At 51.9% G+C, this 22234-nt stretch overlaps 1 protein-coding gene across 4 annotated transcripts in view; it reads left to right on the forward strand.

Moving 5' to 3' along the window:
• The window catches only part of RBM19 (RNA binding motif protein 19), a 60929-nt gene that overhangs the window by 4668 nt on the left and 34027 nt on the right, over positions 1–22234 (forward strand). For 2 of the 4 annotated variants that reach the window (XM_040576806.1, XM_040576810.1), the window contains exons 7-21: positions 199–279; positions 550–628; positions 1351–1422; positions 2120–2320; positions 2942–3072; positions 3448–3569; positions 4344–4440; positions 4918–5028; positions 5276–5476; positions 5937–6054; positions 8005–8171; positions 9437–9497; positions 10317–10396; positions 11453–11508; positions 12746–12862. In XM_040576806.1, coding sequence (XP_040432740.1) covers positions 199–279; positions 550–628; positions 1351–1422; positions 2120–2320; positions 2942–3072; positions 3448–3569; positions 4344–4440; positions 4918–5028; positions 5276–5476; positions 5937–6054; positions 8005–8171; positions 9437–9497; positions 10317–10396; positions 11453–11508; positions 12746–12862 — 1694 coding nt within the window. Of the gene's footprint in view, positions 1–198; positions 280–549; positions 629–1350; positions 1423–2119; positions 2321–2941; positions 3073–3447; positions 3570–4343; positions 4441–4917; positions 5029–5275; positions 5477–5936; positions 6055–8004; positions 8172–9436; positions 9498–10316; positions 10397–11452; positions 11509–12745; positions 12863–16987; positions 17086–17228; positions 17375–22234 lie in introns of those variants that run through there. The other 2 variants (XM_040576808.1, XM_040576807.1) reach the window with 2 other exon arrangements.

The raw sequence follows: 22234 nt of genomic DNA on the forward strand, positions 1-22234 counted from the left end.
TGCTTTTTAGCAGTTATTTGAACATCCCAGTCAAACTTTGCACCCTCATCCAGCAACTCCTGCCCAGGCTGACGCAATTGAGAGAATCTCTTGGTTTTTATCTCAGACCTCCTGCTTGCTGGGCAAAATCAGCTTGTTGTGCTGTGACTTTTACTGTTTTTCATTCAGCTGCTTTGTTTTTTCTATCCTTCTGTGCAGCAGAAGAACCAGGTCAGCTCGGGAGAAGCAAGCACGCCATACACAGTGAAACTGCATGGTGCCCCTGTGAACATCACTGAGGTGAGCTTCGTCCCCAAGCTGGGAATGATCGTTCAAGGCTGTTCCCAGTTTATAACTCAACCAAATCTTTGCAGAGGCCCCTTTCTTCACTCAGTGGAGCTGTGCTGAGGGTTGTATGGGCAGCCAGAGAAGCTTTTTACCTGGCTTTGTGCAGAAATGCTCTATGTTGCTTGTGATGTTTTTATAGTGCTTATAAAAAAAAAAAAAGAAGTCTGAAACCTACTTCCTGTATCTGAGAACTCATTTAAGCAATTCTAATTCTTCCTGCAGCAAAAGATTCGAGAATTCTTCTTGCCTCTGAAGCCAGTGGCAATCCGGATAGGAAAAAATGCCCAGGGGAAAAACACAGGTAATGTGTAAATGTTGAAGGGAGTTGGATCTGTGACTTGGAGGACCTCTGAATCACACCACTGCTCTTTCCATCTGTAGTTCTAAATTGCTGGCTCGTGCCCTGATTCTTACAGACCTTTCTGTGACTTTGCAGCTCACCTGCCCTAGTTGCCGTCCATAGGATGCCGTGGGCAGAGTAATGTTGGCCGTGCTCCCTTAGGGTACTGCAGCATACAGCAGCGGGAGCCTTTTTCTTTCGTCTGGCCCTGGAGCTTTCCTAAACATCCCAAACCGTGCCAAGGAAAGGTCCCTTCCTCTGGGAAGGGCTGCTGCTGCCAGTCCATCTGTAACCAAGGTGGGCTTCTGAGGAGCTGCGGTTACTGGAGGTACCCATCAGAAATAGCAGGTCCTCGGAGCTGGCAGGGAACTTTGCCTGCTGTTTTTCTTTCATAGCCTAAGAGCAGAGGCACCTTTTCTTTGCTCTTGACGGCTTGGAGACACCTGTGAAAGCCAACTGCAGCTGTTAAATTGGGCTTGTTTGGTTTGTACGTAGAGAATGAGCTATTAAAAGGCAGCCTTCCAGTCTGATGGGGCTGTTTTCAGGCTGGATTGAAACTTTAATGGGACCCGAATGCTTTATCTATAGGAATCTATATTTAAAAAGCCTGATTCACCCTTAATTAGCCAATTAGTGACTCTGTGCCCCACATGATGCTCAGCTGAACCTTTCCTTCCTCCAAGGTTATGTCTTTGTTGACTTGAAGAGTGAAGCAGAAGTGCAAAGGGCCTTGAAACGGAAAAAAGAATGCCTAGGTAAGGGCTGTTTGTTCCTTCTCTTTCTGGCTGCTGTCGATGGCAGGGTGCTCAGCTGCTGAAGTGTTCCCTGCGGAAGAATCTCCCATTGCTTCAGTTTTTCCCAGGCAGATGGTGGGGGTGGTTTGCTCTGCGCTGCTGACGTGGGATAACCAGGTGCTATGTCAGTGCCATCAGGAGCAGCTTAGACTTGGCAGCGGACTGAGCCGTGTGCTCTTTGGCTCTTGTTTCTTGCCACGTGCCTGAAGCGTATCTTGCTCTTGGCATAAAAATGGTATCGTTTAAATCTAGGTGGGATACTGCAGGGGGTTTGTAGAAATGACTCCGTAAATCTGTGTTTGAAGCCTGCTCCTGGCCTGGTCTGTAGTGGAACTGCTCAACTTATACTTGTAAAAAAAAACCATGTAGGAAGGGAACACATGCTTAGAAGCCTGTGGACAAGGCTGACAGAGGCAGAAGTGTTGGAGCTCTGAAGGAGAAGGAGGCTGTGCAGCTGGCTAGCAAGCATTATTCTGCTTTTCATGAAGACTAATCTCTCGCAGCCCTCATCCTTTTGTTTAATCAGGCAGAGTTCTGCTCAGAGATTTTTTTCGAGTTGTAATTGCCTGTGTCTGCCGTAAGCCCGGGCTCTGAACTCATTGGTACAGATTGCCCGTGGCCTTGGGAATCACCTAACGTGCTTGTGTTCGCGGACTAGGTGGGCGATACGTCGAGGTATTCCGATGTGGGAATACCCCAAAAGAAACTGTTCCAGCAAAAACTGATGACAAGCCGTGGCAACGAAGGAAGAGGGACGATGAGGAAGAAGAGGACTTGTCTGAATCGGGAAGGCTCTTTGTCAGGAATCTGCCATTTACCAGCACCGAGGAGGACTTAGAGAAGGTCTTCTCCAAGTATGGTGCGTACTTGCTGCGGGGCTGGGACAGACGTTTGCTTGGTGGGAGCGGATGTGTGAGGCTCCGTGTCCTACACCTCATCGTTATTGTCCGGTGTGACAGGGTGTGGTTGCTTGGCCTTGAAACCGATCCTGGTGCTGTTGCGCTTAGCTCAAAGCATGCTGTGTGTGTGCCCTCATTCCTCATCACATCTCAAACGCAGCAGTAAAAGCTCTTGCCAGTCAGTCTGAGAGTCCGGGTGGGATGGGATGTGGAGGAGGGGAGGGTAGCTGAAGTTACTTGCTGCGTGAAACACTGATCACGCGGGACACTTCTAGATTTTGTAGGTAAGGGGTGAATTTCTGAGTCCCCCAAATTCCTGTTCGTGTTTGGCATGTGAGGTGGGAGCTTCGAGCTTCCCTTTTTACTCGAAGTTAGGCAAATCTAAGTTTCTCTTGGCATGAGAGTGTCCTGGGGGAGACAGAGGGTTAGGTTGTGGAAATCCTTGTTCCTGACTTAAGATGAAGAAGGCAAGTTCTAAGCAGCTGCATTTGTGTGGCCAGGAGGTGCCAGTTCAGAGTGCTGTTGTGAGGTGTGATGGCTGTGCCAGGACATCTCTCACAGAAAGGCCTTTCCTCTCGCAGGGCCCCTCTCGGATATCCATTTCCCTATAGACAGACTGACCAAGAAGCCCAAAGGATTTGCTTTCATCACCTACATGATGCCCGAGCACGCGGTGAAGGCCTATGCGGAAATGGACGGGCAGGTGTTCCAGGTACAGCCACCGACGGGTTTCCTGTGCTGGGAGGGTGTTTGTTGCTCCTGTGCTTTGCCGAACGGGGTTCCTCTGGGTGATCAGGGGCGGAGGCAATTCTGCCTTGCTCTGAGAACACAGTCCCTTCTGGTAGGGCAGCCTGGTGTGAACAGCTTCAGGGGTTCCTGAGCTAGAGGAAGGAGGTCTGAGTCTGTCACGTACTGCCTGGCTACTCTTAATTGCAGCAATGCCTTCTCTGGGGAGGAAGGTTCCCTCTTTCACCTAGTTCACTTGACTAGGAAAGGTGCCTGAAAGTTTCTTCCCTTTGCTTACTTAGTTCATGAGTTTCTTTTGGGTTATTTCAAAGCTTCTTGACCACTTCTTCCTTCCTTCTAGGGTAGAATGATGCACCTTTTACCCTCCACAATCAAAAAGGAACAAATTGAAGATGTGGATGCAGACGAATCTTCTTCCTACAAAAAGCAGAAAGAGGCCAAGGAAAAAGCCAACAGTGCCAGGTACAAAGGTGTCTTTTAGCACAATATGATGATACAGCCTGCCAAATTCCCAAATGGCCAGAATGCATCTTTGCAGGGGATGTGGAGGTTACCAGAGCCAATAAAGCATTTATTGTGCACCTTTCTGATTCTTTTCTCTCTTATCTACTTGACTCCTCTCTCCAAGTAGCTCTAGTAGTTCACTGAGTAGCACAAATTGAGAGAAACATGGGATTCGGTGGCTCTGCTTAGGAGTTTCTCTGGTGCCTAACGGACGTTGGTCTGGTGCTGTAACTCTTTGTGGGTAGTGGTTTCAGATCAGTTTGGTCTTTGTCTTCCACTTGGCCACGTGTATTTCTAAAACTTGCAGGAATTTTGGGTTATCTTCCTCTGCAACATATTGGTTTGAAAGTTTATGATATCTTCAGACTTTATGGGGAAGGAGTGCAGCCTTGTTTGCACAGGCTTTGTGTTTTTAAGAAACCAGATGGAAAAAAATGTGTTCCTCTGAGCCAACATCTGAACTTCCAGCTGTAACTGTGTGGCTGTGCCTAATGACCTGCTAGGGAAGAAGAGCTAAGCTGCCAGCACTGCTGCCTTGGTTTGCTCTCCAGTCATGTTTCCCTCATTCTGTTCCTTCTCTAAGGGTCTTCTACCCTTCTTTCCCTCTAACTTATTATCCTGGCTGCTAGTGGTGGCATGCAAAGCTGTTTTTTCCCAGGACCATCGAGCAGAGAGATGCCAGTGGAGGAAGACTGCAAGGCTTTGAACCTGGCTCTTTTTTCCTCTCTGCAGCTCTCACAACTGGAACACTTTGTTTGTGGGGACAAATGCTGTGGCTGATGCCATTGCTCAGAAGTACAACGCTTCGAAAAGCCAAGTGCTGGATCACGTGAGTTGGTTATTGATCAGCGGGGATGGGAGATCACTTTCCTACCTGTTTTCTCAGGGCCAGGACCTGCCTGATGGTCTTGTGCAGCAAAAGCTGCTGCTCAATCATGAGCACCATACAGGCTGAAAGATCAGTGATCCTGTAGCCTCTCTGTGGGGGACAATCCCTTCGTCACTGGAAGACAAAATGACGTTTCTTCTCCCATTTCTTCTCCCCATTCTCCCCTATATCTGCTTTTCTGTGGCTGAATTTTGTGTTTGTACGTGACTGGAAGTTGATGGGAATTTCCACCTTTCCACTCAGCCACTCCCAGCAGATTCAGAGGAGCTGGAGCATTTTGCCTTCAAGCTCTCTGCCAAATTCCTGATGCTTTTAAGAGCAGCAGGAGCAACAGTTGCTCAGCACCTTCCTGGATCAGGCCGTTTACTTCCCTGCTTTGACCACTGTCACATCGCTAACTGATGTTCTTGCCTTCAGGAGAGCAAAGACAGCGTGGCAGTGAGGGTCGCTCTGGGAGAAACCGAGCTGGTCCAGGAAATTCGCCGGTTCCTAATCAAAAACGGAGTCAGCCTGGATTCCTTCAGTCAGGTGAGATGCCCAGCTGGAGGCAGCAAATAGGACCTGCCTCTTCTATGGTTGCCTAGTCCTGACATCCTCAGCTCTCTCTGAAATTGATTAATCCTCATCATCTTGCAGGATTGAACTCTTAAAAGAGTTAAGAAACCTTCTGAACACTTGCAAAATGCAGCTGTGCTTGGGATGGTTGAAATACGTGCTGCATGGCTTTCTAAAATCCCGTCTCCCCTTTCTCTTTTCCCCGCACCAAACGTGGCAGGCCTCTGGCAAGCGGAGTAAAACCGTGATCCTGGTCAAGAACCTCCCCGCCAGCACGAGCGTGTCAGAGCTGGAGGTCCTTTTTGGCAAGCACGGCAGCCTGGGCCGGGTGCTGCTCCCGGCAGGAGGCATCACAGCCATCGTGGAGTTCCTGGAGCCAACTGAGGCCAAGCAAGCGTTCAGCAGGCTGGCTTACTCCAAGGTGAGCCTGGTCAGGGGCAGGCAGCTGCCTGGAGAGCGTGGGTCCTGGCTAATTGTGAAGCTACAAAAAGCTGTGCTTCGTAAAATGCAAGATGGGGGGTTTTGGAGGATGAGATTTCTCAGAGTCTCTACTATTCTGCTGTAATAATTCCTCTGTGTCCTGGGAGAGGGTTTCTGATACTTCTTGCATTAGGGGAGTGTGGTACTGACGCCCAGAGCTCCCCTTGGAGCTTGTTTGCCCAGCTGTGGCCTTGCTCCTTGACCTCTGGGTGCCGTTTGGCAGGCTGCCCCTGTGTGAGGTTGGATGCATCTTCTCCTTCAGTGGAAGATAGTTGAGCCAGGCAAAAATGTTGCTTAGCTTTCTTACTGCTGTTTTCCGTAAGTGTGTCTGAGTGGAAAAACTCAGAGCAGAGCTTTTTTCATGTCTTACCTTCTTCGTGTTTCTCCTGTGTTCTCTTCAGTTTCACTCCACACCACTGTATCTGGAGTGGGCTCCGATGGGTGTCTTCTCCAGCCCAGCCCCCCGGAAAAAAACCACAGAGGCTCCAGAAAAGGAGGGAGAAGCAAGCCTGGTACCCGGTAAGAGCTTTAACTTCGGGTCACTCCCCTGCTGCATTCTGTCTAAAGCAGCAATGCTGATGTTCCTGAACTTTTTGGTAGGGGAACCATTCTCTTGATGTCCTCTGTGTGGTTTTCAGGGTCCCCTAAGAACACAGCTGCAGTGTGTCCCACACAAGCACTGGGTTCCGTCCTGTCTCTGCACTCCCCACCGCCTGGATGAGTCGGGGGCGGCGTGGTGCTGCCCACAGCACACAATCCAGTTGGCCTGGGCTGATGGGAGGAGATTTTTGGGCCGGGCTGGGCAGCAGCCGTCAGGAGAGCTGTAGCTGTTTTCTTTGAGCCCGACCTGCCCCCCTGAGCGTGGCTTTGAGGTGGCTGCGTGCTGTGCAGGGCCACGCTCCCTGTCTGTGGGCAGCCAGCTTGCCACAGCTGGCAGCAGTGGATGGAGCAGCTGACGTGCCTGTGTCAGATCGAGGGTCCCTGTGCTCGTTTCTCTGTGCTCCTGTGTCAAGCCCTGCTGTACGCTTTGTCTGGGTGATTTTCCACTGCCACAAGGGCACAACCTTCCCTCCACTAGCAGACTCTTTCTCCCCATCCCAGGGGCTATGACAATTAAATCTTGCCTGTATGTTTAAAACCTTTCAAGATCCTTTGAACCTTAAAAAAAAAAAAAAAAAAGGGGGAGGGGGGTGCTGGAGAAGCATGGCTTTATGTAGGGTTGTTTTGCTGGAAGCTATTTCAGGACTCTGAGGTTTGGGGAGGGGGGAGAAAAGCTGATGAAAAGCCTCTTCCTGGGCTGCTGTTCTGCGTGTGGGTCACAGGGGACAGCCGGAGCCCGGGGGAGCTGGGGGGGCTGCTTTATCTCCCTGTAACCGAGACCCTCACCTCGAGATAAAGGGCTTTAAGCGCAGGAGCTCCTGGAAGGCTGCTTGGGGCTGATAATGGTCTTTGCTGCCAGCCTCTGGCGCTCTGCGTCTGGGAGAGGGAAGGGAGGGGATGCGCGGTAAACTCCTCGCCTCGCTCACAAAAGGGCTTCAGGCGGCGGCGCGTGGCGGCCTCTCATTGTGCCAGCCACAGATGGAGGCACCTTTTCATCCCACCCTGTCTCACTAAATCTCTTCCCTCCCCGTTCCTCCGGCGAGTTGCCTTCAGAGGCGATGAGTTTTTTCCATACCTTGTTGGCAGATTCCTCACGGGCTGGGATGAGGAGAGTTTGGCCACCCGACCGAAAAGGTTTGGGCTGCGTGGTGTCAGAGGCAGGGAGGGCAACCAGATGGAGCCCTGTGGGGAAAGGCAGCTCTTGAAATAGAGCTGGGGGGTCTCTGAGCACCCCTGACCCCATGCAGGTTTATCTCATGCAAAGTGAGAGAAATAAGCCCAGGAAAATCATCGAGGGGGCGGTGGTAATGCCAAAGGGAGGTGCTTAGCTTGGTCCCCCTGAGCACAGCGTCAGCTACGCTGTAGGGGATGAAGCTAGTGTGAAAATCCAAGTTGTTTAGCAAGGAAAGGAGTCGGAGAGCCAATGGATGACAGCTTGTCTCTATACTCTGTTGTCTAGGAAGCCCCTTCGTGTGCTGACGGGGAAGTCAGGATTTCGCATCCTGCAGATAAGTGTTAGCAGGAGGCGAGGTTGTAGAGCAGCGCAGAAGCGTGTTCAAGCAAGGCTGAGGCCCCTTGCCTAGTTCAGCAGTGTCTGGCGAGGGTGGATGTGAGGGTGTTTGGGTGCTGGGGAAGCAGGTTTGTGGAGTTCCTGCGTTCAAAGAACAGGCAGTACCTTAGCTTCCACAGTTGACGCGTTCACATACCGTGTGCTGAGCTTGCCTCAGTCCCTGTTCACCCACAAAGAGCCAAGAGAGGATTGGTCTGTTCCTGCTCGAACGCTGCCTCACAGCTGGGGCAGGGGGCAAGCTCGCCCCAAATTCAGCTTTGTTACACCTCACAGCGTCGCGTTTGTTCTTGTCGTGCCAGGTGACGATGACACGGCCACAGCTGCCGAGGGCTCAGAGGAAACAGCAGCACAGGAGCAGGAGGAAGAGGATGAAGAGGAGGATGAGGAAGAAGAAGAGAGCGTGCCAGGGTGTACCTTGTTCATCAAAAACCTCAACTTCGCCACCACAGAAGACACCCTGAACGAGGTAAGCCGTGAGCAAAGGGTGGGGGCTGGGTTTTACTTAGCACAGGCCACTCAGGTGGGATGGGAGCGGGCTGGAGGTCAGACTGGGCTGCTTGCTGGAGTAAACCCCTTACTCCCTGCAGGGGCTAAAAGGAAGGGCTCTGCTGGGCTGCGGAGGGCCAGGGGAAAGCTGTTTTCCACCTTGTTGTGCCAAGGATAGTGTCCAAAGGAGTTCAGTTGCAGACAATACGGGCTAACGAAGGGAAGAAGAGGGAGCCCTGGATTGTACTGGGGCTGGAAAACTCCGCTTAAGAGTTTTCGGCATCAATTAGACAAACGTTTCTGAAACGGTTTTGATGAGGTTTAATTCCACCTTGGGACAGGTGGAGGCAGTAGGAAGTCTTTTAAGACTCCTCGCTTCCTGTGCTTCTCCTTGGGATCAGCCTGAGCAGCTGTGACGCTGCTTTGTGTGCTAAATAAATAAATGGTGATTTCACCGAGGTGTGCTTTTCATCTTCAGTCTTCTACCAACGCAGAGCTGCTTTACCTCAGCAAAGCGCTTGGGAGAGATTGTAGCGTTTCTGAAGCCCCGTGGGATGTTAATAGCGAGGCTGGGAGAAACAGCTGGAAATTCCCATCCCTGCTAATTTCTGTAGCCATGTGCAATGCCACGTTTCATGGGCCAGGAATGCTGGTGGGGTGTTAGTCCCTTCTGGACCCGTGCTCCTCTGCCTTGGGACTGTGGTACTAGTATAGACGTGGTCCAGTGGGCCCTGGGAACAAATACAAATATCAGAGAAAGACTGGGACTTGTCCGTTTTTCCTTTTTTTTTATGCTTTGTGGCTACAGTTTTACAGGAGAATCAGATAGCCGGTGTGCTGCTGTAGGGCACCCCCTCCTGCTCAGCTCTGGAAGGAGCTGTTTTCTTGGGACACCACTGGAGTTGCCCGCCCCTAAGGTCCCTGCCTGGGTGAGAGCATCTTGTAACCTGCAGTGGTCTTCCAGAGCCACCCCAGATCTCAGAGGTTCTGAGGAGGGTTTCCAAGAATACCTGTATTGATTTTTTTTTTCATTATTTTTTTTTTTTTTTAAAGTCTGCGTGTATTTGCACAGAAGTAATCTTATAATAGAAAAAGCAGCTGCACTGACTGCTTCTCAGGTGTGCCGGGGGGAGGTGGGCTCGTGAGCCTGTGCTCGTGGCTCTGGAAGAGGGCCACGTTGTCACTCAAGCTGAGCTGTAAGCCTGTGACAAAGAGAACGGAGTCACGTGTCTGAATTCCTTGCAGACGTTCTCCAAAGTGGGAGCTGTGAAGAGCTGCACGATATCCAAGAAGAAAGACAGAGCAGGTACTCTAGATGTTGCTGTTCAATTCCTTCCCTTGGCTGGTTGCTGAGGGCTCAGGTGTGGCGTTGCTTTAGCATTCATCTAGATGAGCGTTTGTGTTCTTGCTGGCGAAGTCTTTAACATTTCTAGAAGTACGCCTGTTGAAATGGCTGAAAAGAGCCACCAAAAATACACCGGGGTTCAGTCTGGAAGGTTAAGCTGGATTGTGGGCTTTGTGGGGATGCGTGTAGAGGAGCCAGCGCCTTCAGGACCACACAGGATGCAAGTTGAAAGGAACCAGCATCATGCACTGGTTGAATCATCGCAGGGCGTGCTTTAATCCACAGCAGCAGCCAGGATCTTTGAGGATCCCTGGCTGAGCACCGTGCTGTGTGGTTCGTTTGCCATCTCCCTGCCTGCGTTGGTCCCGGCACGCTGCAGGGACAAGTGGTTGGAGCTGTTGCATTGCCTGCTTGCTTTCCACGGGGTTGGACGCAGGAAAGGTTTTGCTTAAGGCAAGCACAGCCTGGATGGCCTTTGACTTGATGGCATGGGTGTGGGCAGGCTGGCCCCTTCTCTGGGGTGTTACTTTTTGCCTCCCCAGTTTTGACAATCAGCAGTTCAGAGACTTCTTGTGCTCCAAATTGTCCCTGCATCACGTTGAAGAGCCAGTGCAGGGCACTGCAATTCGTGGTGTGAGTGCGTGTGATGCTGTGGCAGCGAGTTCCCCTAGTCTAGTCAGTGTGCAACAGCGCTTTCTTCTGGTTTGTTTTTAAATTTTTAACTCTCCTGTTTAATAGCATAGTTTCCTACTAACTTAAGTTCTCTTTCTCTCCTCCTAGGCACTTTGCTTTCCATGGGCTTTGGATTCGTGGAGTACAAGAAGCCAGAGAGTGCTCAGAAAGCCCTGCGCCGGCTCCAGGTAAGCTCAGGTTTGCCTATCCAGGATGAGCTGAGAGGCTCAAAATCTGGTTGAGGAACAGGGTGTAAAAGGGACAGTAGCTTGTTCAGAAGGGTGTTTGTTAGCACTGATCCAATGTGGAGGTGGCAGAAAATGTGGAAAGGAGCAAATTTAGTGAGTTTTTATTCTGCCGGGTTTCTTTTGCAGAGGTGACAGAGACCCAAGCCCTCACAAAATGAGAATAACCATTGCTCAGTATTTAGTGCTGTAGAGTTGAGTTTTATCTTCTGTAAATCTGCCAGGGCTTCAGGGTTTTCTAGCCTTATGCCTTCTCCATGACACATGCCACAGGGCTTGGCTGCGCTCCAAGGGAATAACTTGTTCCTTGTGCTGCTAGAACACCACCATTCAAGTCTTGGGTCTGCATTACCTGGGCGAAGCGGGCCAGACAGCTGGAACGATCCCTTTCTAGATAGGTTTGAAGAAATTGCTGGGTTCGTACAATCTGTTCGTGCTCCGTGACCGCAGTCCATGGGTCCCACCTTCAACAGGTGGTGATTTCACGTTCCACAGCCCACGTAGTCTTGGGGTTAGATTTGCGTTCCCAGTTGTTTTGAAAGCAGAATCCTGGGGGAAGGGAGGAAGCAGCAAAGTGGGTATTTTTGCAGACTTTTTTTTTTTTAATGCTGTATTGGCTACTGACAGCAAATGAGTCATCCCTGGCTCATTCCAGAACAAGCAGTAAGACGCTCCCTGCCTTGAAGAGTTTGCAGTCTGGAGGGAGAGGAAACAGTAGTCGGAGGCAGTGAAGTGACTCGCCTCTGCCAGCTTAGTGGCAGAGCTGAGGCTGATCGGCAGGGAGATCAGGGACGCGGGCTGCTGCTTCGGTCGGTCAGGCTGTCTTCAGCCTCATATCAGAAACCTGGCCTTGTTTGAACAGTGTTCAACAGGGAAAAACTTTGATGGGGAGAATGGGAGGAATATGTGGGAAAGAGTAAAGACGTGAAGTGCTGTGCCACTACCTTGGAAGCGTGAAAGCTGTTGTGACTTAAATTTTTTTTTTTTTTTGACTTTTAGGGCTGCATTGTAGATGGACATAAGCTGGAAGTGAAAATCTCAGAGAGAGCTATCAGGTAAAGCTGTCTTACCTCTGTAGCATGGTTACGTTTAAGCTGCAGTGGTTCTCGGTAGGTTCTTCATTTCTTAGCCAGCATCTCTGCATCGTGAGGGTTGTGAGCGGTAGCGCTGGTCACACATCAGCTCTTGTTATAATTAAGTGGAGTCACCTTAGTCAGTCTTACTTGAAAAGAAAAAAAATCAGCTGATGTGAAGGTGTTTGCTCAGTAAAAGACATATTTCCAAGTAAAACCCCTAAGCAGCATGCAGTGGTGGGGCCCCAAAAGCGACCCCAAACTGAGAACCAGGCACTTGAGACTTCCACGTTCGAGGAAAAGGCTCCTCAAATGCTTTTGCGATGGTGCCTCACAGACAAACCTGTCCGTGGAGGTGTTTCTTGTTGTCAAATAAAGAGGATGACTGACTGAGATTTATACCTTTAATGCTGAAGTCTGAGACTCCTGTCCACTGGGATTTTGGTGATTTGTACCCATGAAGCTGAAAATTAATCCAGGTGTTTGAAGGTGACAGTCAGCACTCAAAAACCGTTGTTTAGGCGCTTTGGAAACCCTACCAGAAGAGGTGTCTCTTAAATGTCAAAATTTCTCTGAGAATTTGGTACCTTGGGACCAGAATTCAACAGTTCACGAGCTGCACTTTGTACTTCGGTTCTTTAATGAAGCATCCTCATTCATTCTGCACTTTACAGTCTAGATAACCACTAAATGAATTTTAATGTAGAAAGCTTTCCTTTATTCTGCTGTTTTTTGTCGTAGGTAAATTTTTCTCTTGTTCAAATGCAACACAACCTGGGCAAAATAAATTAGTTTGATAATCTATTAAAAAGTTTTGTTTACTGTTTTCTAATCCAGAAAGAATGAAAATTAGCTTACATTAGACTAACTGCTTGCATATGTACAAATAATATCTCCTTCTGATAACTGAGCAGACAAGATTTGGTTTCAAAAGCAAAGTTAGTGGCAGGTACAAGTACAGGCCTGCTGCCTGGTCTTGGTTGTGGTTGCACTCGGCAAACTGGAATCCAGTTTTCAGACATGGGATTTAAATCGCTTGCATTCATTCCTACATGACGTACCCTGTGAAATTTCTATTGTCATCAATAAGATACCGGTGAGGATGTCAGTCTGAGCTGGCTGGCTAATTTTTCCGGACTCCTAACTTTAAAGGTGCCCAAATGCCCTGCGTATGCTGCTGCACAGTGGTTCTCACCTGCCCTCTCTGTTGACTCCACAGGCCTGCCGTGAAATCCTCCCGAAAGAAGCAGACGGTCAAGAAGCAGAAGACTTCCAAGATCTTAGTCCGAAACATCCCGTTCCAGGCCACCGTCAGGGAAATCAGGGAGCTCTTCAGGTAGGAACGCGCTTTGTCGGGCGTGTGGCGTGCTCCGTGCGGGAGCCAGCAAGATTTGAATACAGGAGCTTGCTGCTGGAGTGTAAATATTAGGAGTTAGGGGTTTTTTTTTGTGGAAGTAAGCAAACCTGGAGGTAGAAATGGTTTAGCAGGTTATATATCGCTACAGAAATCCTGTCTGAGGGACAGAGATGACATGTGCCAGCTTTGTGACTACAGCCCTTGGGAGCTGTCAGAGCCGGGTGGCCCTTCGCTGTGCCACAGACGTCCCCGGTGCATGGGCATCACTCCCCGTCGACCGAATGACATCGCCTTGGATTTTTTTTTTCCCTCTTGTCTGATCCGTGTGCGGCAGCTTTCCTGCTGCTTGGCACACCTGGCTGGGGAGGAGCACCGCGAGCCGCTGCAGACAGCTGCTCTGAGAGGTTTTAGCTCGGGCTGGCTCCCTCCTCCATCTGCCCTGCGCGCGTAATGCCGTAGCTCCTTCCCAGCACGCGGGGAGCGCGTAAATCTTGCTCTGCCTTCGAGTGTTTTGCTTTGTGTACCTGGATACGTGCCTGGTGTACTTGGTGTGGTGCATCCCTGCGTAAGGATGTGAGGCTGCGCTGCCTGTCGGAGCCTCTCCAGCAAGGAATGCCTTGCCAGGCTCGAGACCTGCCGTAACAGCGAAGAGGGATTTTAGGATCCCAGCCTGCATTCCTCTGCACGCTGGCTGGTCTCGCTTTTCTTTGTACCCTCAGCCTTTTGTGCGGTGTCTCGTTACGCTGCGTAACACATCCCGGGAAAGAGGTGCAGCCGTGTAGAGTTCAGCTTACGGTGTCTTTTCTGCTCCCAGGATGAGAACCCGTGGCTGGTTGCCCCAGGCTGTGGTCCCAGCTCCGTTCTTCCTCCTGCATCCCCAAAGGAATTTGGGGGGATCGGTGTCCAGCTCCATCCGTCCCTTCTTCCATCCACGAAAGCAAGAGTGGTGGCATCCATCCACAGGGGATGGTGGACTCCTGGGTTAGGAGGAGGCTTTCCTGCTGAGCGTTGAAGCAGAAGGCAGGTGGCTTCAGCTGCTCAGGGCTGCAGCGTCCCTTTCCAAAGGGACTGAGCCGAGGAATCGCTTTAACCCTTTGAAACCCCTCAGGGCACACTGTGAGAACTGCCTAGCGAGGAGCCGTGGGGCAGGGATTTGTCGGAGCAGAGGAAGCAGTGCAGTTCTCTATACACAGTGAATTCTGGCTGCTTCATTAGCACGTGTGATGCTCTTCTCCTGGCTCGCCCGCAGGTAAGGACAGTGGTTTCTGTGCTGCTGGCAGCCTGATTCCTGCAGGATGGAGGCAGGGTGTAAGGTGGTGAGGAAAACTGTGCGTTGAAACGCTGTTTTGGAGCGGGGTCCTCGGTTCTAACCGGTTGCAGGCCGTGACTCAGCTGTCGGACACACGTTGAGGAAAGGCACCGTGTAAGGAGCCCTGTGGAAGAGCAAGGGGGTTTTCTTGCTGGTGCAGCCTGGGCGCTGTTGCTTCCACGCTTCCCTGAGAGCCCTTTTGAAACAGGGCAAAAGCCCTTGGACTTCAAGCTCTCGTGCTGAGTTCTGGTGGCACACAGGGCTCTGCTGATCTAAAACTCAACGCAACGTGGTCGTAGAAATGTCCTTCCTAACACCAGAGCAAACAAAACCGTGGGGATCTGCGCCTATTAGGGCTCTGGGTGAAGTTCAAGGACCTGGGAGGCTTATGTCTATCGAGAGAATAGACGAGCCCAGCAGAGAATGAGGGGTTTTGGGTACATTTTTTTTATTTCTTCTTGCCTTGTCTGGCACCTGAGTGCTGGGGAGCGGAGGGGCAGCGGAGCGCTCTGATTAATATTGCAAGGAACAAGCAGCTTCTGGCTCCGGGCGCTGCTGGCAGCATTCTCGGAGCGACGCGTGAACATCCGTCCCATTTACCTAGGATATTCGGAGATGTGGGTTTTATCCTCAAAACAAAAATCAACGGCTTGGGGGGGTGGAGGGGGGGACCCACAATCCTCCCTGCCCCCCTGCCATCCCTCCTTCCCTTCAGAGAGGCTAAAACCGGGCATGACAGAGCGCTACCCAACACTTCATCCTCCTAGATTGCTTTCTGTGCTTTTAAATCAGCTGCCTTTTGCTCTTGGAGCTTTTAGCTCTCCCTCCATTTAGGAACCTGTCCGATTTGTATTTCCTTACTTTATTTATTTGGAATTGCGACCGGTCGCATGGCAGCGGAGGCGGCACGGACGGCAGGGCTGCAGGGGGCACTCTTAGCCTGCCCAGGAGAGGCTGCTGGGGACGGACAGCCTGGGGACAGCCTGGGGACAGCCAGGGACCCCGCCGGGCACCGCCACGCCGGGCAGCAGCCCCCGGCCCGTGGAGGTGGGAGGCTTCGCAGGACGAGCCTCCCCCCTATTGTTTCACGCTCTCAAAAGCCCTGCAGCTGATGTCTCTCAGCTTGCTTCCTTCTGCGCTTGATTTTTTTTTTTTCCTTTTCTCAGCTGCTTTGGCAGGAGACAGTATGTGTGTTTTTACCCCCAAACAAATATTTGCGTGTTTTGAGCTTTGTCAAGGAGCTGTCTTCGTTTTTAACTCTCGCTGCGGTAGGTGTTAATGACACTGAAACAGCGAAACAAGGGAGTTGGGTGTTTGGAACAGCAGATTTGGAAGGCTTCGTACACGCGCTGCTCGGCGTTGGCAGTTCAGGAAATCCTTCCCTGGTTGTCTTTATGCTTTTTAATATCTCGGTGTATGGATCCACGGCTTGGATGCTCACACTTGCCCTGCCCCGTTGCTCGTGTTCGTACAGCCGTCGAGCGGCAGGGTGGGTCCCTGGTAGCGTGGAGAGGTCTGCGAGCGCATGCAAAATTCAACCTGATTTGTCCCCAGGTTGATGGCGTGCCGGAGACTCGATGTGAACGAGTTCGATTTTGGAGTTTGGGGCTATGGAGTTCAAATCCTTGGGAGGAAGGAAGGAGCTGAAGTCAGGAGCACTCAGGTTAGCAGCCCTGAAGGCTGGAGTCCTGCCCCTGCAAAATCAGGGTTGCAGGGTGGACGTGTGCCCACCCCCCACCCCGAGCCCGATGGCTTCGGGACATGTGGTGTCCCTCTGTCCCCTCCTGCTGGAGGTGCTGGCCTCTGTCGTGCCATCGGGAGAGGTTTTTTGAGGCCTGATGGGTGTTATTTTCTTCAGAGGGAGAAATGCTTTTCAATTATAGGGGCAGCTTTTGGGCTAGGTGTGAAGATTTAGCTTTTGTGGGTGGTGTGGTTTTTTTTCGCCATTTTTGTTCTTTATTAGATTCTACTCTTATCTTCACTACCTGCAAAAATAACAAAAGACAAATGGTCCTTCGTCCTTTCCAAAGAGCCGTGCTTAGGGGAGGAGAGACAAAGGAATTGATGTCCCATGAAGGCTGCTAATTTTTGCTACCAAATTGGGGGGCTTTTATGGCACGACTTTTTTCAAAAGGAACTCTCGATGTGGCAAGCTGAATTGGAGATCTGTGAAAGGCCACATTTTCACAGATTGGAGCTCTGGCAATTTCTGAAAATTAGGCTCCTTTAAAATCTCTCACACTAGATCCAACCTTCATTTGAAGTCCCAATTAACCGTTTGTTTCGTAGCATCCTCTTCCATCCTCCTTCCTGCACCAACTTTCATGAATATTACAAACAAGGCTGGTTTGCAACTGCCATGTGACACTTCAAGGACACCTTTTATTTTTGCCAAAAGGGAAACGGTGAGATTTAGAAGAAGTCTTAAAGATTTCCACCCGGTCTAATGCAATGTGAGACACAAATACTGCAGAGAGTCCGTCTAGAGTTTGGTGCCTGACGCTTGTACCACCACAGGAGCAGTTCTTGGCGTTGCATCTCGCCTTGTGTGCGTTGAGGGTGGTGTTTTCCTTTTGCCTTCTTTGCAAAACATACCTGAAAGTGTGTAGTCATTATTTTTTTCAGTATAAATTCTCCTAAAATTGCAAGGAGCTACGCTTCCAGCCCTCCTCTGCCAATTAGTCGCAGCCACCCGCACGTTGTGAGCGCTGTCCAGAGCGAGATCGGGTGTCAGAGCAGTGCCCCTAGAAGGTGTTTTATCATCTGCCTGGCCACCTCTTGTCTTTCACCTGTAGGAAACGAATCCAAACGCATTGTGAGAAGCTATTGAGTCTTAGAAATTATCCCTGGCTGTTAAGAGTGGACTTGAGTTGCACGAAGAAGCAACTGAAAGGTATGCCAGAGCACTGGGGGGCTGTGGGGCGAGTTTATCTCCGTTGTGACTTCCCTACGGAGAAGGAGGAAGAGAAGGAAGACCTTTGGGGTCTCTCCTAGTTTTTAACTACTTTGTTGGCTATTTTCTTTGTCTTGACAAAGACATGGCGTTATTGCATCTGGCAAAACAAGTGCCTGGGACTGATCAGGAGAAAACAGCTCCATTCCCTCTGATAGAGGGCAAAAGTGAGAACAGGCAGCGGGACGAGGCTTTGGAGTCACAGCTCCCCTAGAAGAAGAAAAATCTCTGAAGAAAGATGCGGTGGATAAACTGGCAGATATATTTTTTTTTAAAGGCAGTCTTTATGAAGTTAATTTTATAAGATGATGCCTTTCACTTCTTCTGACCTATTATAATAAAGTGTAGTTATCAGAATGGGCTTTTCATTTCCCATTATAAAGGACACGGTGGTATAATGAATCCGTCTGCCAGACATGCTTGCTGTTCACACCTTTCTCCCAGTAATGGAGTCTACATGACTGGAGACAATTTCTCCTTCCTGGACTAACGTTGCCCTGTTGAAGCTGTGGAAATCTTTGCTACTGAAAGGCAGAAGAGGGGGAAAAAAGAAACAGAGCCTTCATAAACATGTGAGTGAGTTAAGCAAGTGCTGGACGGTTTTAATTAGAAAATACGGTGCAAACACCCCTAGGATGCACAGTGCTGCAAACGTTTGCCGAACAGTCTGTCAGATCATTCTCCAAGTGATGGTTTTGCTTTTAAAACCCCAGCTGCGTGCTAGAAATATCTCAAAATCCATTGCTGCTTCCTCTTGGCTGCTTAAATTTTTCTTTCCGGGCCGTGCCCACTCCAGTGAGCCGGCCTGTGAGCGTGGGGGAAGCTGCAGAAAGCACAGCGAGCATCAAATCGTGGTGTAGGAGCCTGTCTGGGTCAGGCAGGGGCTGCTCGGGGCGGGGTGGAGCTGGTGGTGGGGCGAAGCCCAGGAGCTGCAGAGTCCCTGCTGGAGGTCTGGTCCGGAGGAGATGGCCCAGGAACCCCAGGTGCAACACTTTTCCTCTTCTTTCTGCCACCCTCCCACGTCGGCAGGCCAAATCACCTGCTCGGCTCCTCGCTGGCTGCTGAGAGCGATGCCCCCAGCGTGTCCTGTGCGCTCCTGGGGACAGCTGGTTGAAGCACAGCACGGGTCCCTCTCTGCTGTGCCGCAGCTGGAAGCTGCCCCAGCACCCTGAGCCGAGGTGAGGGGGGGGGGGTGTGCACAAACGACTGCAATTCACAGGGCTGTCAAACTTCCCGTTTATTATGCTCTTAGCCCTTTAAAGCTGAAACAAAATTAAGTCAGCGTGGATGAGATGATGGGATTGTTATCTGAGGGGCAGAGGGAGGCGGTTGCTAGCTGCGCAGGCGTTGGGCACGCTGGTCTGGGCACACTCAGGCAGGACGTGGAGCAGATCATCGAGCCCTTTCTCAAAAAGGCTGCTGGAAGCTGCTGCTGGGTTCGTGCCCTCTTCCTCTGGGTTACATCCGCCAGCAGATTAAGCCGCGTTTCTGAAGCACTTCATCAAGACGGTCCAACTGTCAGGCTGCGGCTAGACCCGGCTGAAGGACTTGTATTTTGGAGAAGGAGAGGGGGCTGGCTGTTTGGGTGATGAGCGAAATGCCTCTTGCCCTACCCCTGTGTGGTTACCGGTGTAAAGCCGGCGGTTTCTGCTCCCCCACCAGCAAATACAGAGATGTTCCCCAGAGGAGATGCAGCCCTTTTCCCCAGGAGGATGCTTCTGCCCGGGGAGGAGCCTCCTGCTCTCCTCCACAGCCTGGTGGGCCAGCCAAATCCCTTGTTGCTCGGTGCGGGCAGATTAACAAGCCCCCGTGCTAGAGCAGTCAACAAAAGCAGGGAAGAGAGGCTCATGCCGTGGGCGAGGAGCCTTGCTCAATTTTTTTTGTTCGTTATCCAGGCCAGCACCGGCCACTCACTTCGCTACCTCTGTGGATTGGGGTTTAGGTGCCTCGGAGAAATGGACACTAAGAGGGAGTAAGGCATTAAAACAAGTGCTGGGATGTACCCGTAGCAGGGCAGGGCCGTGCCAGAGGTTATTTGTGCTCAGCAGAGCTCCGGCTGCTCCGCGGTCTTTGCAGCCATCAGGTCGAACTGGGTCGAACCCAGCCAGCAGCACCCTGCACCCTAGGCAAAGTCACCGAGCTCCTGCTCCATCTTTTGACTCGTCTGAGGCTACAGACGGCTCCTGGGCAGCGTTGCTGGTGGGAGCTCATGTCAGAGAGCCTGTGTAGGTGCGTGCGCGCGCCCTGGTGCCCGCAGCGTGCAGGTGGATTCGTGTGCCAACAGCGCTCGTACCCCATTTTGGCTTATCTCCGGGGGATTAAAAACCCACCTGCTGTTGGTTCCCGTTTCAAAGGTGGCTTTCCAAAAACACGTTGCAAATCTAGGCCTGGAGGCACGTATCGGAGGAGCACCGGTGAGCCAGCTTGGGACCGCGTCCTTGGGGGACGTAAACGGAAGGGGCTTCTGATGCTGCACCGCTTCGTGTTAATGCGGGGTTTCAGCTCTGTAATTAGGATGTGGGGTCTGTGCGTGGGCTGCTGGGAGGGCTGAGCGTTTGGGGCTGCAGAAAGCTGCTCTGGGATTGATGCCTTCAACCCCAGTGCTCCTGCTGCAGCTTGGCCCCGCTCACCCACTTAAGGTCTACAAGTGCGCTTTGAAGGCACTGGCAAAATTTTTGTCTCGGCTGGGTGCCTTTCCCTTGGTGCTGTTAGGAAGCAGCTTGGTTCGATTGCTCCCTTCTTCCCAGCTGAGAGCTAGCTCCTCTTCTTCTTCCAGAAAGGGTGGCCCCAAAAGTCTGCATCCAGCCCTGGTGGCTGCTGCCCCAAATAATCCATGCTCCTAGAACATCTGGGGTGTGGGTGCCCTCGTCCCCCCCCTGCAGCCTGACCCAGCTCGCGGCACCCAGGGTTTTCTCCGCCAGGCAGGGATGTGCTGGGCTGGTTTATTTCTCTTCCGATCTTGAAAAGCATAAATTAAACTTTTGGGGGAGATGGGGGTCCTTCTCCGAGCCTCTTCCTTACGCGTTGGGAACCCAGGCGCAGCGATGTCGAGCAGAGCCCAGACGTGGAGCTGGCCGCTTGCATTTGGCTCCGCAAAACGAGCCGTGGGGCGGGGGAGAGCGAAAGAGGTTTTCGGTGCTGTTTTCCAGTTTGAATCATAAAGGTGTTTAACATAGATAAGGAAATGTTTAACTCTGTGTTATCTTGACAGGGCTGCTTTAAAAGGTGGATCTTCCCAAGAGCAGAAGGAGGATTTTTTTTCAGGACGTCTCTTTCCCTGCCTTGAATATTCATTGCAATATTTGATTTATTCCCCCCCCCCCCCCCCCCGCCTTCTGCACTCTGCGTGTCCCCTGCCCACAGGTCCCCTTTTTGCTCACCTGAAACCTCTGCCGAGGAGCTCTCGGCTGCCTGCTTTTGCTCAGGCCTCCCGTCCGACACAAATTAAGGAGTTTTTAGGGCTCTTCCTTCCGCGGGAGCGCCTCTCGCCCGGGCGCCGAGCCTCCCGGGGGAGCTCAGTGAGTTTCACACAGGCTCCGCTGCTCCTCGGAGGGGAAGGGCTTGGGGAGGTGAGGAGAGGTGGGGAAGGGGCTGCTGCTGCGGTGTCTTGGTCGGACGTGACTCTGGGATTCCGCGTCGGGGTCTTTGCCAGCTTTCTGTGCCGAGTGGGGCTGGCACACGTGCGTGCGCTTTTGCTCCTCGATGGGAAAGGAGCAACAAATCCGATGGAAAGGCTGGGTGCCGTAGTGTGAGTGTTAGGAAGTCTCCTTTTGTCTGAATTGCTCTGAGCACTGCACGTGTGTCCATATATAAGGAAGGGAAAACGTGTGGGGTTTTTGTCTTAGGGTTTTTTGTCTTAGGCTGTGGCCTGATCTCGTTCTCCTCGTGCGTCGCCCCTTGGCCGGTCAGGCTGGGGGCTCGCAGGACCTGCCCTGTTGGAATGACCTGGCCTAACTCTGACTCTTGCCTTAGTTTTTCACCCGAGGAGCCGTCCAGCTGATGATTTCCTTCGTCTTAAAATCTTTCCCCCACCGCATTCCTTAGCCAGACGTTGACATTGACCTGCCCACCTCTCCGTCTCTCGCCGGCGCCTGTGTGTGGGTACTTCTCAGTCTCGCTTCCCGCGAAGGTCTTGAATGAGCCTCTAATGAATCACAGTTTGCTGCTCAGGGTGACACCGTGTCCTTTATTTGCATCTCTATTTGCATTATCTTCTTCTTTAACGTCAAGCCCGCTGCAGCATTTCTTCCTCCTCCAATTTAGTGGGGGTTGAAGCCTTTGGGACGTGGCTGTGATCGCTCTCCTGCCTTGCCCGGGCGGACCCCAAAGGTTTCCTGTGCCCTGGCGTTTGCACCGCGTTGGCTTCTGCTGCTCGTGGCACCGAGAGCATTTCTCTCTGCGTCTTGCTTTCCCCAAAGAAGCCAAGCGAAGGCACGGCACGCTGACCATCTGTCTTCTTCCCTCCTCCCCCAGCTGCAGCTGAGCCAGCTGACCGCTCCAGGCATCTGGCAGGGCAGAGGAGAGATCTTAAACGTGAGAACCTGGTACCGGGAGGCGTAGGAAGCTCCTGGGGTTGGTCTTTGCAGGGACGTGGTGCTGTGGGACTGACCCTTTTTGAGGCAGCAGGAGTGCTCAGAAGGAGCCCTCGCACGGAGCGCTTTTTCAGACCGAGGTTTTGTTGGCCCCCTGGGAAGGTGACCTCCTGGCTTCTTAGCAGAGGTGGTGGGGACACGTTGGGCTGTTCCCCTCACGGGTGGCCTCCTGGGACCTGCTGGGAGAGGCTCGGAGGAGCCAGCCTTGGTCCCTTCCAGCCCCAAAACACCTTCCCGTGGAGCCGTGCTCTTCGACGTTTCGGGTCCTGCCTTTCCAAGAGCGCTGACCTCAGCACCTCCAGCATTTACACCAAAACTCACCCCACAAATTCAGCAGCTGCCTGGGCTGCTCGGCCCCTCTTTGCCTCTCCCCACCCCAGCTCTGCCTCTTCCCCTCCTTGGAGCCCGCTCTCCCGGCGCCGCGCCGCTGTGCGAGCGGCTGAAGGGTTAAAGGAGTTCAGGGGCGAGGGGGGGGGGGGGTGGAGGCGAGGTATTTC

The sequence above is a fragment of the Cygnus olor genome, chromosome 17 (genome assembly GCF_009769625.2).
Source record: "Cygnus olor isolate bCygOlo1 chromosome 17, bCygOlo1.pri.v2, whole genome shotgun sequence".
Taxonomy (NCBI): Eukaryota; Metazoa; Chordata; class Aves; order Anseriformes; family Anatidae; genus Cygnus; species Cygnus olor.